The following is a 14,736-nucleotide window of genomic DNA, read 5'->3' as shown; positions in this document are numbered from 1 at the left end:
AGATTTTCTACAGTTAATACATCTGCATACTTCATTTAAAAATTTTGAAAATTCAATTTTTTATCATAATCAAAAATTTTGCAAAAATGGCAAAAAAATCGATTTTTTCCGGACATGTCTAGAAAGATTCGCATGGTGATGCTGATCAAGAATATATATAGTTTATAGGGTCGGAAACGTCTCCTTCACTGCGTTGCAAACTTCTGACTGAAATTATAATACCCTGCAAGGGTATAAAAATAATTACTATCTGACGATTTTAAAGATGCTACCTCTTACACTGTTGAAAAAAATCGAATATACACATATGTATATAATTAATAGTTGTGCAAGTTCAACCAATAACTTGTGAGTAATGAAACATTTCAAAAATATTAACTGGCTGAATTGCAAGATTGGGGGAGTATGATACTTCGACCACAGAGGGTGGCCCAACTATTAATATGACAGACACTAAAATTTTGCGACCCACAGATGGCAATGATATTGCCCTGCTTAATTTGTCTCAGTTAGTGCCATTCACAGGTAATCTTAATGATTTATAATAAGCCTTTTTCAATTAACAGCAAATTTTTTAACCAATAGCTGCTGTCGAGCTCATCAGATATCAGTAGATTTATTTCCAGGAAACTATATTTATGCGGATTTAGACGCATACTGTGCAATTGTTTGGTGCTGTAGATTCAATTAGGCTGAGGGTTAAGAAATGGTTAGACATTATAAAGATCACATCTTCCCTCAAGTGAAACGCTGATTCAATTGACCAACAGATCGTTGGCTACGCTTCAATGGGTACGTAAACATATCGTAAATTAATTACTAAAAAGTTCATTGATAGGGGAATGCAAGTTTTGGGCTAACCCCGAAACAGTTTTTTGAATTTTTCCCGCCACCAAATGGGGCGGCGAAGCATGACGCCCCTGGAGTCCTGGCTCAAAAGTCCTTATTGTCTCATTGAATAAAAGGCAGCTGAGTCCAGCGCTTCGGTTGGGTACTATTCTTTATATGATTCGATGGCCGTGGCCAGGGAAGTACGTGTGAAGACATAACAACTATGGACTGATCACAGAAGCGTCTTTCATTTGGGCTTTGTCGGCGGTTTGGGAGGCAGTTTTTTGGTTGGATATGGCCTGGGTTTCACATCGGTGCCACTGCTTCGCACCGCAATGCGCTGCACTTCCATGTTGAGGGAGTTTTTCGAGGGCCGAAAGTTTGGATCAGGAGGATGCAGGACAATCACTTCCTTCTTGTCTTCAGCCAAACTTAAATTCTGAAAGGGACTGTTCGTGAGCAGAACGGTCCGGTTCTCAGTCAGAATTGAAGCATTCGCTTTGGTAGATGGCCGTTGAACGGGAATGCGTCGTATTGGCCCAGATAAAACTGTCTTCGGCTTCGGTCGAGGAGGAACTACCGGCTTGAGGCAGTCTTGGGTTTTTATAGTGGTCTGCGATAGATACTTCTTCACGATGCCCATCGTGGTGTCTGTCATGTCGGGTGGCATTGCATAGGAACTTATGTCACAGATCTCCAGTGGAGGATTTGGCGGCGATGACAACACTGAATTGAACGCTGGATTGCCCCAGGACACGCTCTGGAAGCCGGAGAACTGCCGTTGGCAGTGCAACTGCTTCCAAGATCCCTGTCCTGGGTCAGCCCGGTGCGTATCGGATCGTGCATTTGGCTCCTTTGGTATGACAACGAGATACTGCTGGCTGTTAATGTCGTCCTGTAATTTGCAAATAAAATATAAGGCTGAGTTTAAGTCATTGGGCAACTTGCTGTTGGCAGCTGCACTTGTGTCCGTGGTCCGTTTGGCTCCATCCGGGGCATTACGTCTTCCATTCGAACTGGAGGTTATTCTTTTCTTGGCCGGCTCAACAGGCTGCGTCTTCGCTGAGTTGTGCGTGGGGCTGGCGGCTCTGGATTTCTGCTTGGAGGATCTGGCATTCTTTGAGGGACCAACGGATCCCGGTCTAGGCTTTTTTTTCTTGCTAGGAAGAGGAACAGTACATTCCGGTTCCGGCGCTAATTTCGTTTCCCCGGGGAGAGGCAAGTCGATGTTAAATGTATAGGATGCCTGCCATGGATTGTTGGCATTCGCAGATGGTTGTTTCAGAGCCGCCTGAACTTGAACTGTATCATCAAAAAGGCATCCACATCCAATTCCATTTCCTGCAGGATTGCGGTCGAAGGACTGAGGCTGTGGCGCGTAAGGATCACTGTGGCAGCAACTGAACGAACAACCATTTTCAGCCTGACTACTCTTTGGTTTAGGAGTTGTGTTGTTTTCTCCTCCGCATTGGCATTGGCAATCACAATCTTTGAATTCATCTTTTGGGATAGTAACGGGGTTCTTTCTGCAAGTCGTTTTTTGGTCCTGTGAATCATTCTTCTGCTTTCTTTGATCGTTTCTAGACCGACGTCGCGGGCGGCATGGGGGAGGCTTCCGATCATTTCTTTGTGGTTTTTCATCGCTACTGCAAAAACAGTCGGATTCCGACTTGTATGCGTCGCCTTCCTTTGACTTATACTCCCGCTTTCTTGAAGACCGCTTTTTATCACCTCGCTTGGGAGAAGAGTTAGCTAAACAGTCACATTCTGAATCATATACATCGCTTTCCCTTGACATATACTCTTGCTTTCTTGAGGACAGTTTATTATCACCTCGTTTGGGAGAGTTAGTTGGACAGTCACATTCCGATTCGTATACATCGGTTGCCTTTGACTTATACTCTGGCTTCTTTGAAGTCTTTTTTTTATCACCTCTCTTGGGAGGGTTAATTGGACAATCACATTCCGAATCGTATACACCGAATCCCTTTGACTTATACTCCTGCTTCTTTGAAGACTTCTTTTTATCACCTCGCTTGGGAGAACTAGTTGGACAGTCACATTCCGAATCGTATACATCGCTTTCCTTTGACACATATTCTCGCTTCCTTGAAGACTTCTTTTTATCACCTCGCTTCGGAGACGTTGTTGGGCAGTCACATTCCGAGTCGTATACATCGGCTTCATTTGACTGACGGCGAGAAGAGTTTGTTTTATTCGAAGGCCGTTTTCCTTTACATTCCTTGTAGTCCTTATACATTTGGCTGTTCCTAGCCGACTCTCCCCTTCTTCGATAATCCCGGTTGTCCATTTTCTTCGCATACTTATCACTATCTGAGCTGCAAGCGTAGTCGTCGAAATAATCGTTCGGATTTTTCTTGCCTCTTTTGGCTCTATAATCGTCATAAAACAAAGAATCCTCGTCTTTATCAGTATATCCCCTCTGAAGTGTGGCATTATTCTTATAAGGTTCATTCCTGCTAGTTCTTCTGGACGAGCGACCGACAAGTTCTTCATCGCCGTACTGATCGTATCTACCATATCCTCCCTGGTCATAATTATTATCATCTGTAGAGCATTCGCAATTGTCGACGTCCATGGGAGCTTTCTTTTTCTTCGATCTCTTTGGAGAGGAGGAACTCTTCTTGGGTCTTTCGTAGTCTGCGGCATCGTCCGCAGGCCGATGACTCTTTCTTGTCGGAGATTTATTTCTAGAGCTTTTCTTCGCCTCCCTATCGTCATCGTAGGACTTTTCTTGATATCTGTATGGACACGTGTCATCGTTGCAACAAGTCTCCATAACTTCCCTTTTTTTCTTTCCTTTCTCCACATCCCGATCTTGCCTGTTTTTGGGGACTTTTTCATCGTAAGATCTTCTTGTCCTGCGTTTGGGAGGGGCCATCCTCTCCCTATCCGATTCGAATTCGCTTTCGATTTCTTCTGGAGGGGGTCTACTTCGATCCCTGGCAGTTGGTTTTCTGTCATCTTCGTAGTCCCAGCTCCTTGAGGGAGGTTTTCTGTTCGCATCAATCCTATCGTCGCCGTCCTGCCAATTTTGGTTCGGTTGACTGTAATAAGGGTATTCCTTTGGATTCTGGCGATTATAAGCTGGACATGGCACATACTGCATATCCGCCACGGGTACTGAAAAAGAATTACGCTCTTGGGAACCATTGTAGTTCTTTGTTGCTTGTTTTGGACGCTGGCAGTCCGGGTTTTTGCACTCCACATAATCAATTTTCTTTGTCTTCTTTGGAGACTTAGGAGTGGGTTTTCTTGAGTCTATTCTCTGAGGTGTCTCAGTGCCCGGGGATCTGTTGGTCAGAGTCTCGGAATAATCATTATAATCATCAGGTCTCCGTCGCCTCGGAGAAGGGCACTTTTCATAGTTACAGTCAGGACGACACACTTCTCTTTCTGCCATGTTTGGTTTCCCTCCGGCGGGGAACTCTTCATAATTCCTATCTATACCAGTATTGCGAGGTGTCCTGAAATTTTTAATCTCATCATAAAATTCGGGACTTATAGTATTATCTTCCACATAGTCATTGGATTTGGTTTGAGTTCTGGGGACACGATCCACTCTATCAACATCTTGATCATAGTCATTTGACCTCCTCCTCTGCTGGTCGTTGGGGTATTTACCTTGATTTTGGCTACCTCTTCGGGATTGGGTATTTTTACGGTCATCGTCTGGTTGCCATTGGAGATCTTTTTTATTGTTAGGATAAAATCGAGGTTCATAGTCTTCCCGCTGTCCGTTTGCTATTACTGCCGGCTGCTCGGTATACATGCTAGGGTTAGCTGGGTACCTATTATCCAGATCCGGGGGTCCTAAAGTACCACAGGGAGCCGGACAGTCCTGAAGGCACGTCGCAGGCACTGGAGCTGCCGACTGAAGTTTTTCACGATATGTGTTATCCACACCATAGTTGTAAACGTTCGACTGATCCGAAGATAAAGGTCGGCCGTAATCATTTACCGGCTGGTAGGGCACATAATTCGCATTGCCGTACTGCTGGCTTGACTTAGTGAAGCTCTTGGGCTGCGGCGGGCTCGTAGGACTCTGGTTGAACTGCTGCTGCGGGTCGTAGTAGGCTGTCTGGGCGGGTTGCATTGGTGGAAACCTTTCGTTCGAATATATTCTTTGATTTTGCGGGTCATTATTGTAGCGACCAGGATCCTGCATTTGCTGGTTATTCATGTAAGTATTTGCTTCCGGTGCTTGCTGGTTGTCGAAGTAGTTTCCTTGATTTGGTTCTTGCGGATCATAGCAACCGCAATCCGGATCCTGCTGGTTGGTGTCAATGCCAGGTGAACCAATGGGCGGCTGGTAGTTGTTCTGCGGCGTCCCTTTCTGTGGGCCTAGATTCATTCGGTCCTCGCCAGACAGCCGGCGGTCATGTGTATTGTAGCAGCACGGTGGGTTCCGGGCTTCCTGTCGTCGGCGTCGGCCGACGGCATCGTTGTTCCGCCTCCACTGGTAGCCGCAGCAAGATTTGTCTTTGCCTGTTTCCATAGGGTCTCTCCGGGGCCTGGGAACATATTTGGGGCGGGGTTGACAGCAAGGTCTGGGCCTTGGCCACGGATTGCGGCATGTGTATGCATTGCTTCCGGTTGATAGACAGCAACTTTCGGACTGGGAGAGCACGCTTCTCGACGAGCACGAAGAGCCCCTCTGAGCTTGATGATTTCTGAGCCTGCCACAAGGTACACAAGGTACACTATCCACCGTTGAACAGCAACTTTCTGAGTCGGTTAAAAGGCATGGGTCTCTCCGGCAGCACTCGGGCTTCTTACACGGCTCACAATAGGACGTGGGATACCATCTGGGGTTATCATTGCCGGAGACGGATCTTTCATTGAGCTTTCCAATAACAGCCCCACTTTCCTTATCCTGAGGGGTTGATGGCTTCTCTGGTTCCAGAATCAGCTTATAAAAGGTGTAATCGGGCTTAGTATCTTTGGTTCGGCTACACAAGGAAGCTGGTGGAGGATTATATTATGTCAAGAGGTGGAGCTTTAAGAGAAAAACGAGTTACCTGTACCCTGGCAAAAGGTGGCCTCTGAAAAGTTTGGCGGATAATCTCTTTTAATTAGGTTATAGTCGTCCTGGATAAGCGAATCCTCCAGTATACCGTTCAATTGACCCAGGCAGAAGCTAACCTTTGACTATGTACATATTAAAAGCGAGTCATAGGATGACTTACTAATTGGTTAGTTGCCTTTCACTCACCTCCTCGGTCTCTTCGGGTAGAACGCTGCCTAAGAAGCGCAGGTCCTTAAAGTAGGGATGTCGCGGCTCATAGCTGCATCCCTCCAGTTTGTTTTGCCGGATGGCGGCACACTCTGCATCGTAGTAGGTCCGCAGGGCCAACACCTGGAGCTTAACCTGGTCGAGAGTCAAACCACAGTTCATTCCTCGCGTGATCTTTCGCCAGGCATCCTCCTGCACAGTACCACTAAGGTATCCTGGAGATTGCTGATTCCAGAGACACTCGCAGGAGCGATACAGACCGATGAGCTTCTGCGTTTGACTCTCGCTTGACGCCATTTTGCCGCACAATCCCTCGCACTCGTTCCCAATCGATCGGTGATCAATCTACCATAGTGTAGTCCCTTCTAAACGGAATAATTTAAGGTTTTAAGTGGTGTGTAAGTGCGAAATAGACTATTCAAACATTTAAAGGCTTTAAAGCCGAAAATGTTTGACAGCAAATTCAGAGTGATTTTCAAAAAATGTATAATTGGTCTATTTTCTTAAAATAAGATAAACTAACTAAATCTGTAGTGGAAATATTTTTTAAAAATTCTGAATAATCTTAAGAATTTCCATACTCAGAATGCTCCATCTTTGCTCATTTTAAAAGCTATTATTAATTTATTATTTTTTTAATTTTCAAGAGAACATAACATTGTGTCCATATCTAATATTCTTGCCCAAATTGCACTTAATCTCTCCACCAGCTACAGCTTTCAATTTAGGGTATCAAATAGTCGGCCTCAGCGTCACATACATAAAGCTTTTAGTATTTTTGTGTGGTATTTTTGACAAATCAACGCGATTGTTGCGGTATGTTTTTCCGAGCCGTCGTGGCATTTTGCGTTGCAACAATCGCGGTCACACTGGCCACACGGGGCAGAATTAGGCGAAAATAGGCAAATAAAATTTCGAGTGACACAAATTCCGTTCCCATTGTCGCATGCGAGTGCATTTAACGGCTGCATTAATCATTCCGGGCTTATGTAAACCAACGGGGCATCCAGAACCGAAATTTCCGGCCCTCATCACCTAAGGGGCGAGACGTGTGTCTGGTATAACCACAAATTTTCTTTTTTCACTGCTGCGCCTCTCCTCTGAGCCGCCCCAAATTTTCGCGAGTGCGACGACGGTATCGGAATTAGCATCGGGAATCGGGAACCAGGAATTAGGAAATCGAATAACACAAAATAAATAAACACAAAACGGACTCCCGCAATCAGAATAGTGACCCCAATTCGCATCCGTATCGGTTTTCGGTGGAAGAAACCCAGTGCAGTGAGTGATTCGCTCGTTAAATGACCGGAGCGACCCAGGCGAGGATTATCCACGTAAACAGCTGCCTGAGTAGAGGTCGCGCCTAGAGCCCTTCCGATCCGAACAGCGCCAGAAAGAGCCAGAGCTGTGAAAATGTCCGCGGAACGCGAGATCCCCGCCGAGGATAGCATCAAGGTGGTCTGCCGCTTCCGACCGCTGAACGACAGCGAAGAGAAGGCCGGCTCCAAGTTCGTGGTCAAGTTCCCCAACAATGTGGAGGAGAACTGCATATCCATTGCGGTAAATAACAGTCTAGTTCCCTATTCGGTGTCCCTTTGATGTCTGCCCCACCATACCCCCTGCTCGAGTGCCGCCACTGTGTTATGCATTAATCTCTGCGTGCCGTGCCATGACGTCATGCCTATTAGCGTACATTACCCTTCCCCAATTCGCTGAGCAATTGGAACGCCAGCGGCGGAAAGAGAGAGGCCCCTCGTTACTACTACTATTCGCAATCGGCAGTGGAGCCCCAAAAAAACAAAAATAGTTGGGAAATATCCACAGAAACCGCTCCAAATCAATAGCACTTTGCATGAAATTGATTTTCCCCGGGCTCAGCCGGAATGGGGGTGTGTGCTGGCGGTAAACGAAGAGAAATACCACCCACAAGCCATGCTCGAAAGCTGGCCGTTCTTTGGGGGCCGCATAAAAATGCGCTTTTCTAGAGTTTCCAGTCCGCCTTCGGTCGGGCGCTTACCTCACTTACAGTACACAGAAAAACACGGCAAAACACCAACACACACCCAAGCACACACGCTTAGAGCGTTTCCCCGCCAGTCATCCCCATCCCGCTCCGTGCCACAGTGAGTCATGCACACGCAAAGCATATAAAAAAAAGGCAAAAAGAAAGAAAACAATAAGAGCAACATTGAAGGCAACGGCATTCCGCTGGCCGTATTAATGCTTTTTGGCGCTCTTCTTCGACATGCAGACCATATTTCATAACCGAGTTTTCCGCTAAACGGCGGCAGCAGGTGTAATTCATCATTTTCCTGGAAGCAAACTTAAGCAATTGAACCAGTTCCAAAAAAGAAAAAGAATAAAACAGAGGCACAGCACTAGTAGATGAGACCTCTCCATACATACATATGCATTATCATTACTCGCACTTCTGGCGCTCTCCACTCGCCTCTCTTTCTCCTCTACCTTCTTCTGCTTTGGCCGCTCGTTATTCACTATTCTTCCCCCCCGCCATCGCCGTCCACATTTCTTGATGCTCATAATTACAATCTGTTTCGCGGCCATGCGTTGAAAATGATTTGAAAGTTAGTCAGTCGGCGGGAAAGGCAGGGAGCAGGGCAGGAGGGAATCTCCGAAAGAAATTTCACCGCAACCATACATACACCGGGAGAAACTACAACTCAATTCCCTCCGTCTACCCACAGGGCAAGGTCTATCTGTTCGATAAGGTCTTCAAGCCGAACGCCTCCCAGGAAAAGGTCTACAATGAGGCGGCCAAGTCGATTGTCACCGATGTCCTGGCCGGATACAACGGCACGATATTCGCCTACGGCCAGACATCGTCCGGCAAGACGCACACGATGGAGGGCGTGATCGGGGATTCCGTGAAGCAGGGCATAATACCGCGCATCGTCAATGACATCTTCAACCACATCTACGCCATGGAGGTGAACCTGGAGTTCCACATCAAGGTCTCTTACTATGAGATCTATATGGACAAGATCCGTGATCTGCTGGACGTCTCCAAGGTGAACCTCAGCGTGCACGAGGACAAGAATCGGGTGCCCTATGTCAAGGGAGCCACGGAGCGGTTCGTCTCATCGCCGGAGGATGTCTTTGAGGTGATCGAGGAGGGCAAATCCAATCGTCACATCGCAGTAACCAGTGAGTTTTGAATATTTCTAGTTGCCAGACCAAAGTAAACCCAAACCAAATTGCGAAAATTCAAAGAAAACGCGCGTATTCGTAATTGCTTTTGTATTTCATTGTAATAATAGTATAATATAGTTTTTTTCAGTGTATATTTGAGCTTGACAATGATACAATATTATAATTAGCTTGTTAACCGCTTGGTTTCAATTAAGCGACCATTGTCACTCCCAAACATTTTGTTTTCGAAAAACTAAACTATTTTTATACCCTCGCAGGGTATTATAATTTGAAGAGCCAAAGTTACTTTAATTTCTTGTTATAAACCTCATTTGTCTGGGTTTACCCGACTATTCCTTTGATTCACATAATATTCTAATGATCATAACTCTATTATCCTTCAAGGAGCACAAATAAAAACTCTAAAAATCTCTTCCTTTTAGACATGAACGAGCACTCTTCACGATCGCACTCAGTATTCCTCATTAACGTCAAACAGGAGAATCTGGAGAACCAAAAGAAGCTCTCCGGCAAACTCTACCTGGTCGATCTGGCGGGTTCCGAGAAGGTTTCCAAGACAGGCGCCGAGGGCACGGTCCTCGATGAAGCCAAGAACATTAACAAGTCGCTGTCGGCACTGGGCAATGTAATCTCTGCGCTGGCGGACGGCAACAAAACGCACATCCCCTATCGCGACTCCAAGCTCACGCGCATCCTGCAGGAGTCGCTGGGAGGCAACGCACGCACAACCATCGTCATTTGCTGCTCACCGGCTAGCTTCAACGAATCGGAGACCAAGTCTACCCTGGACTTTGGTCGACGAGCCAAGACCGTCAAGAATGTGGTCTGTGTGAACGAGGAGCTCACCGCCGAGGAATGGAAACGGCGCTACGAGAAGGAGAAGGAGAAGAACGGCCGGCTCAAGGGCAAGGTGGAGAAGCTGGAAATCGAGCTGGCACGGTGGCGAGCCGGCGAGACCGTCAAGGCGGAGGAGCAAATCAACATGGAGGATCTCATGGAGGCCAGCACGCCCAATCTCGATGTGGAGGCTGCCGCTGCTGCGGCGGAAGCGGCGAAGGCCGCCCAGCGAACCGCCCTCGCCAACATGTCCGCCTCGGTGGCTGCTAACGAGCAAGCCAGGCTGGCTTCAGAGTGCGAGCGACTGTACCAGCAGCTGGACGACAAGGACGAGGAAATCAACCAGCAGAGCCAGTACGCCGAGCAGCTCAAGGAGCAGGTGATGGAGCAGGAGGAGCTCATCGCCAATGCCCGGCGGGAGTACGAGGCTCTGCAGACCGAAATGGCGCGCAGCCAGCAGGAGAACGAGTCGGCCAAGGAGGAGGTCAAGGAGGTGCTCCAAGCTCTCGAAGAGCTGGCTGTTAACTACGACCAGAAGTCTCAGGAGATCGAGAACAAGAACAAGGACATCGACGCCCTCAATGAGGAGTTGCAGCAAAAGGCGACGGCGCTGAACACCACCGGTACGGAACTGCAGCAGCTCAAGGACATGACCTCGCACCAGAAGAAGCGTCTCTCCGAAATGCTGGCCAATCTGCTGCGCGAACTTGGCGATGTGGGCCAGGCTCTTGCCTCTGGCGAATCGGCTATCGACCTCAAGATGAGCGCTCTCGCCGGCACAGATGCCAGCAAGATGGAGGAGGACTTCACCATGGCTCGTCTGTACATCAGCAAGATGAAGACGGAGGCGAAGAATATTTCGCAGCGTTGCGCAAACATGGAAACCCAGCATTTGGATTCCAACAAGAAGATCTCGGAGTACGAGAAAGAGCTGGCAGAGCTGCGTCTACTCATCTCCCAGCACGAGGCACGCATGAAATCGCTGCAGGAGTCGATGCGCGAGGCAGAGAACAAGAAGCGCACCCTCGAGGAGCAGATCGACTCGCTGCGGGAGGAGTGCGCCAAGCTCAAGGCCGCCGAGCACGTTTCCGCCGTTAATGCCGAGGAGAAGCAACGGGCGGTGGAGCTGCGCTCGATGTTCGACTCACAGATGGACGAGTTGCGAGAGGCCCATACCCGCCAGGTGTCCGAGCTGCGCGACGAGAACGCCGCCAGGCAGCACGAGTTGGACGAGATGAAGGATGTCCACCAGAAGCTGCTCTTGGCCCACCAGCAGATGACCGTCGACTACGAGAAGCTGCGCCACGAGGAGGCCGAGAAGTCCAACGAGTTGCAGACCATCATTCTCACCACCGAGCGACGCGAACAGGCACGCAAGGACCTCAAGGGCCTGGAGGACACCGTAGCCAAGGAGTTGCAGACGCTGCACAACCTGCGCAAGCTCTTCGTCCAGGATCTCCAGGTAAATAACAGATATACTTGCCCACAATCACGTATGCTCATTCTCTCTCCTTTCAGCAACGCATTCGCAAGAACGTGGTGAACGAGGAGAGCGAGGAGGACGGCGGATCCCTTGCACAAAAGCAGAAGATCTCCTTCCTGGAGAACAATCTCGACCAGCTGACCAAGGTGCACAAGCAGTTGGTGCGGGACAACGCCGACCTGCGCTGCGAGCTGCCCAAGCTGGAGAAGCGCCTGCGCACGACCATGGAACGCGTAAAGGCTCTGGAGACGGCACTGAAGGAGGCGAAGGAGGGCGCAATGCGAGACCGCAAGCGCTACCAGTACGAGGTGGATCGCATCAAGGAGGCGGTGCGACAGAAGCATCTGGGCAGAAGAGGGCCGCAGGCACAGATCGCCAAACCGATCCGCGCCGGCCAGGGCGCCATCGCCATCCGTGGCGGTGGGGCCGTTGGTGGCGGAGCAGCGCCGCAGGCTAACATTGTCAACTCGTAGATCCGATCGCCCCGTCACCCGTCGCCGCCCAGTTCAGCTCCGCTTTAAACTAAACTATGTGGATTACGTTAAACATACATACTTAACATAACTGATAATTGCCTTCGCTTAGAGAGATTTCGTGTCGCGATCGTGTGCAGCGCTTTAAATAAACATACATATTTTATATTATTTAATTAAATGAATGCGTGGAGCCGGAAATTAACTAAATTTTACAAAACGAAAATAATAAAACCCACAGATATGTAAGGACATCTATGTACGTTAAGAGTATTTATAAACTTTTCAAACATAAACCTAAATAAAAGTCGCAGACAAATTAAGGTCGCTTCGGTTTTGATTATATTTCCAGTCAGAAAAAAAAAACATTAACTACTCGGTATTGCATTCGCCAGCTCCTACTCCGTCCACAGTCGGATGCTATAGCCAATGCCGCAAATGTTGTGGTGCTCCCAGTCCTCGGGAGAGTCTACCACCTGCCACTCGTACCACACCTTGGTGGCGTCCACACAGCGCCAAAACTTGATGGATACAGTCTGGCCCTCCTTCAATGTTCGCGGTTGCTGAAGAAAATCAACATTATTAATATAAATTTCTATAGATCAGATCAGATCACATTACCGTTGGAAAGAACATGGAGAACCAGGAGAACATGCCAGGCGTATGGGTCAGCGGGTTGATGCTCAGGCAGATGTCCTTGTACAGATGGGTATCAAAGTAGCCGCCAATTCCGTGCATCACGCAATTCTTTTTCGCCGTGAACTTGAGCACCTGGCAGCGCGTATTGTCGATCTTCTCCTCGCGATTGGGATGCATAAACTCGAACAGGGCCTGCGGCTCGTCGATGTGGTAAATGTTCTTCATAAGCACCACATAACCGCAGTCGAAGGCAGTTGCGTTGGGCAAGGCGCAGGTATTCTGATACAGAACGGAAGACATCACCGGATTGATGTACGAGGTGGATTTGTAGGGTATGCTGATGCCGTCCGGCTTGAGCAGTTTCAGGGCACCATCAAGGCACTCGGGTGAGAGCTCGTTGTCGCCAAAGGAGCCCAGCAGCTCGGAAACCAAAATATCGGCCAGCTCCGGTGGATTAAACTCGCGCATGTCCTTGGAGAAAATGTGCACATCTGAAAGGATTCCATGGAGATGATGACTTAACTTGTGGCAGTTGATTTCCAAAGCTTACCCTTGTTAGCCCATAGAGTCTTAACCATGTAGGAGAGAGTGCGAATGGCATTGGGATTCTTTTCGATAATGTACAACCTGACTTTTCGCTGTGCCAGCTCAGCGGCATTGAAAACAGCCCGGGCAAGCGGACCCCGTCCACCACCCAGCAACATGATCACTGTCTAGAAAAGAGAATCAGAAAGGTAATTGAATTTCCAAACAAAATGTTGATTTCTACCTACCAACTTGCTCTTGGCTTCATTGTCGCTAACACGATCTAGCAAAGCAGCCTGCACGGCGTTTTGATAAAGCTTATATTTCACAGGATCCGCTTCGAATATCTCATACGTATAGGTATCCAGATTGTCGCCAAGCGGCTGCAGTGGAATCTCAAGCACGTGTTCATAACTAAAAATAGTAGGAAAATTTAAGGCGAGCTCTCCTTTAGCCCAACTCATTCTGACCTGTTTATCGCGTGACAATCTGTATTCTCGCTAATGAGCTTGTTGAGGTAATCGGCATACTGGTTCAAGGCGTTGTCGTTGGGATTCGTGGATATAATGATGTTGGCTCGCACCGCGATAAAGTGCCCGATGATTATCTGCCACTCCTTCTTGAGCACAGCGTAGTTGGAGCGATTCCTGATGAACAGCGAGGATGGAATGATGATGGCTTCGATGGGCTCTCCCAGCCAACGACGCACAGTCTCCTTGCAGGGCCGATCAGAGTCATTTAGCTCGATCACCACCTTGACTTTGGGGTTGTGGTCGACGGCTAGGCGTAGGTTATTCCACCACGACCACGGATCAATGGCTTCCGCCTTGGCAATGTCCTCTTCGGTGGCATCTTTGCGATGCTCGAAGGTGGCCAACTCCGGGTTGGTGATGGGCACACGGATTAACCAGTTGCCTGCGGGGAAAAGGTCTTTTTATAAGTTGTCAGGGCTGCTGTTCCTTATATACAGCTTACCTTTTGTTTTGGACCGCACAATAGCGGCCAGGTTCTCGTTTTGTGGGCCTCGGAGACTCACCATCACATTGCCCGAGTGCTGTAGATGCTCCGCCCAGTTCGCTTCCCTTAGGAGCACCTCCTTGGCATAGGCGCGCAGCTTGGCATTCGGCGAGTCCACATTCACGTCGGACAACGTGAATATCACCTTCGAGTTCCAGTCGAGGGCCCCCAGAACCGTGGCCGGGTATGTGGGATCCGACTCCTGGGGCTCGAATGGCAACATATTGGCGTTGATTGAGGTGGCCACCACGGAGTACTTGTTTTCGATAGCCTTCTCGATGAACTTTGGGATGTTGCTGATGCCCTCCTGGAGCAGGCAAACGTAGGCAACCATTTTTACAATCCGCTCAGCCTCTTTAAACTTAACAAAAAATGCGGTGACCGGCGAAAGAGTGGCCGAACCATTACATTTAGAGAATACCATGAAATGGACAACTCTGGTCACATTATGGTGACAGTTTTGAACATGTTTTATTTTTGCTTATATTGTAAAAAAAAATCAA

General features: G+C 48.3%; 3 protein-coding genes across 6 annotated transcripts; 1 reads left to right on the top strand and 2 right to left on the bottom strand.

Moving 5' to 3' along the window:
• Positions 1–754: 754 nt before the first annotated feature.
• LOC108076134 (uncharacterized) lies at positions 755–6,549 on the bottom strand. Of its 3 annotated transcripts, XM_070283569.1 has the most exons (4): positions 6,068–6,549; positions 5,874–6,003; positions 1,780–5,817; positions 1,585–1,726 (listed from the first exon to the last, which is right to left on the bottom strand). In XM_070283569.1, the coding sequence occupies exons 1-4, from the start codon at positions 6,383–6,385 to the stop codon at positions 1,716–1,718; spliced, it is 4,497 nt and encodes a 1,498-aa protein (XP_070139670.1). In that variant the 5' UTR covers positions 6,386–6,549; the 3' UTR covers positions 1,585–1,715. The 3 variants fall into 3 exon arrangements, with proteins under 3 accessions (XP_041633038.1, XP_070139669.1, XP_070139670.1); XM_041777104.2 differs by having other exon boundaries at positions 755–5,817; XM_070283568.1 differs by having other exon boundaries at positions 755–5,817; positions 5,880–6,003.
• A 388-nt stretch (positions 6,550–6,937) lies between these two features.
• Khc (kinesin heavy chain) lies at positions 6,938–12,375 on the top strand. The gene is made up of 4 exons (XM_017169176.3): positions 6,938–7,648; positions 8,794–9,253; positions 9,682–11,558; positions 11,615–12,375. The coding sequence occupies exons 1-4, from the start codon at positions 7,502–7,504 to the stop codon at positions 12,050–12,052; spliced, it is 2,922 nt and encodes a 973-aa protein (XP_017024665.1). The 5' UTR covers positions 6,938–7,501; the 3' UTR covers positions 12,053–12,375.
• Positions 12,372–14,640, bottom strand: csul (protein arginine N-methyltransferase 5). 2 transcript variants are annotated; one of them, XM_017169177.3, is made up of 6 exons: positions 14,192–14,640; positions 13,687–14,146; positions 13,465–13,630; positions 13,242–13,404; positions 12,674–13,182; positions 12,372–12,615 (listed from the first exon to the last, which is right to left on the bottom strand). In XM_017169177.3, the coding sequence occupies exons 1-6, from the start codon at positions 14,565–14,567 to the stop codon at positions 12,451–12,453; spliced, it is 1,839 nt and encodes a 612-aa protein (XP_017024666.1). In that variant the 5' UTR covers positions 14,568–14,640; the 3' UTR covers positions 12,372–12,450. The 2 variants fall into 2 exon arrangements, with proteins under 2 accessions (XP_017024666.1, XP_017024667.1); XM_017169178.3 differs by having other exon boundaries at positions 13,687–14,131; positions 14,192–14,639.
• Positions 14,641–14,736: the final 96 nt, after the last annotated feature.

The sequence above is a fragment of the Drosophila kikkawai genome, chromosome 2R, assembly GCF_030179895.1.
Source record: "Drosophila kikkawai strain 14028-0561.14 chromosome 2R, DkikHiC1v2, whole genome shotgun sequence".
Classification (NCBI taxonomy): domain Eukaryota; kingdom Metazoa; phylum Arthropoda; class Insecta; order Diptera; family Drosophilidae; genus Drosophila; species Drosophila kikkawai.
This window is presented reverse-complemented; position numbering and strand designations above follow the sequence as displayed.

Coding starts and splice junctions, on each gene's coding strand:
- LOC108076134 (XM_041777104.2), bottom strand. CDS start 6,385: ATGGCGTCAAGCGAGAGTCAAACGCAGAAGCTCATCGGTCTGTATCGC. Junction 6,004..6,067: donor TACCCGAAGAGACCGAGGAG/GTGAGTGAAAGG, acceptor ATATGTACATAG/TCAAAGGTTAGCTTCTGCCT. Junction 5,818..5,873: donor CACCTTTTGCCAGGGTACAG/GTAACTCGTTTT, acceptor ATCCTCCACCAG/CTTCCTTGTGTAGCCGAACC.
- Khc (XM_017169176.3), top strand. CDS start 7,502: ATGTCCGCGGAACGCGAGATCCCCGCCGAGGATAGCATCAAGGTGGTC. Junction 7,649..8,793: donor AGAACTGCATATCCATTGCG/GTAAATAACAGT, acceptor GTCTACCCACAG/GGCAAGGTCTATCTGTTCGA. Junction 11,559..11,614: donor TCTTCGTCCAGGATCTCCAG/GTAAATAACAGA, acceptor CTCTCCTTTCAG/CAACGCATTCGCAAGAACGT.
- csul (XM_017169177.3), bottom strand. CDS start 14,567: ATGGTTGCCTACGTTTGCCTGCTCCAGGAGGGCATCAGCAACATCCCA. Junction 14,147..14,191: donor TGTGCGGTCCAAAACAAAAG/GTAAGCTGTATA, acceptor ACTTATAAAAAG/ACCTTTTCCCCGCAGGCAAC. Junction 13,631..13,686: donor GATTGTCACGCGATAAACAG/GTCAGAATGAGT, acceptor TACTATTTTTAG/TTATGAACACGTGCTTGAGA.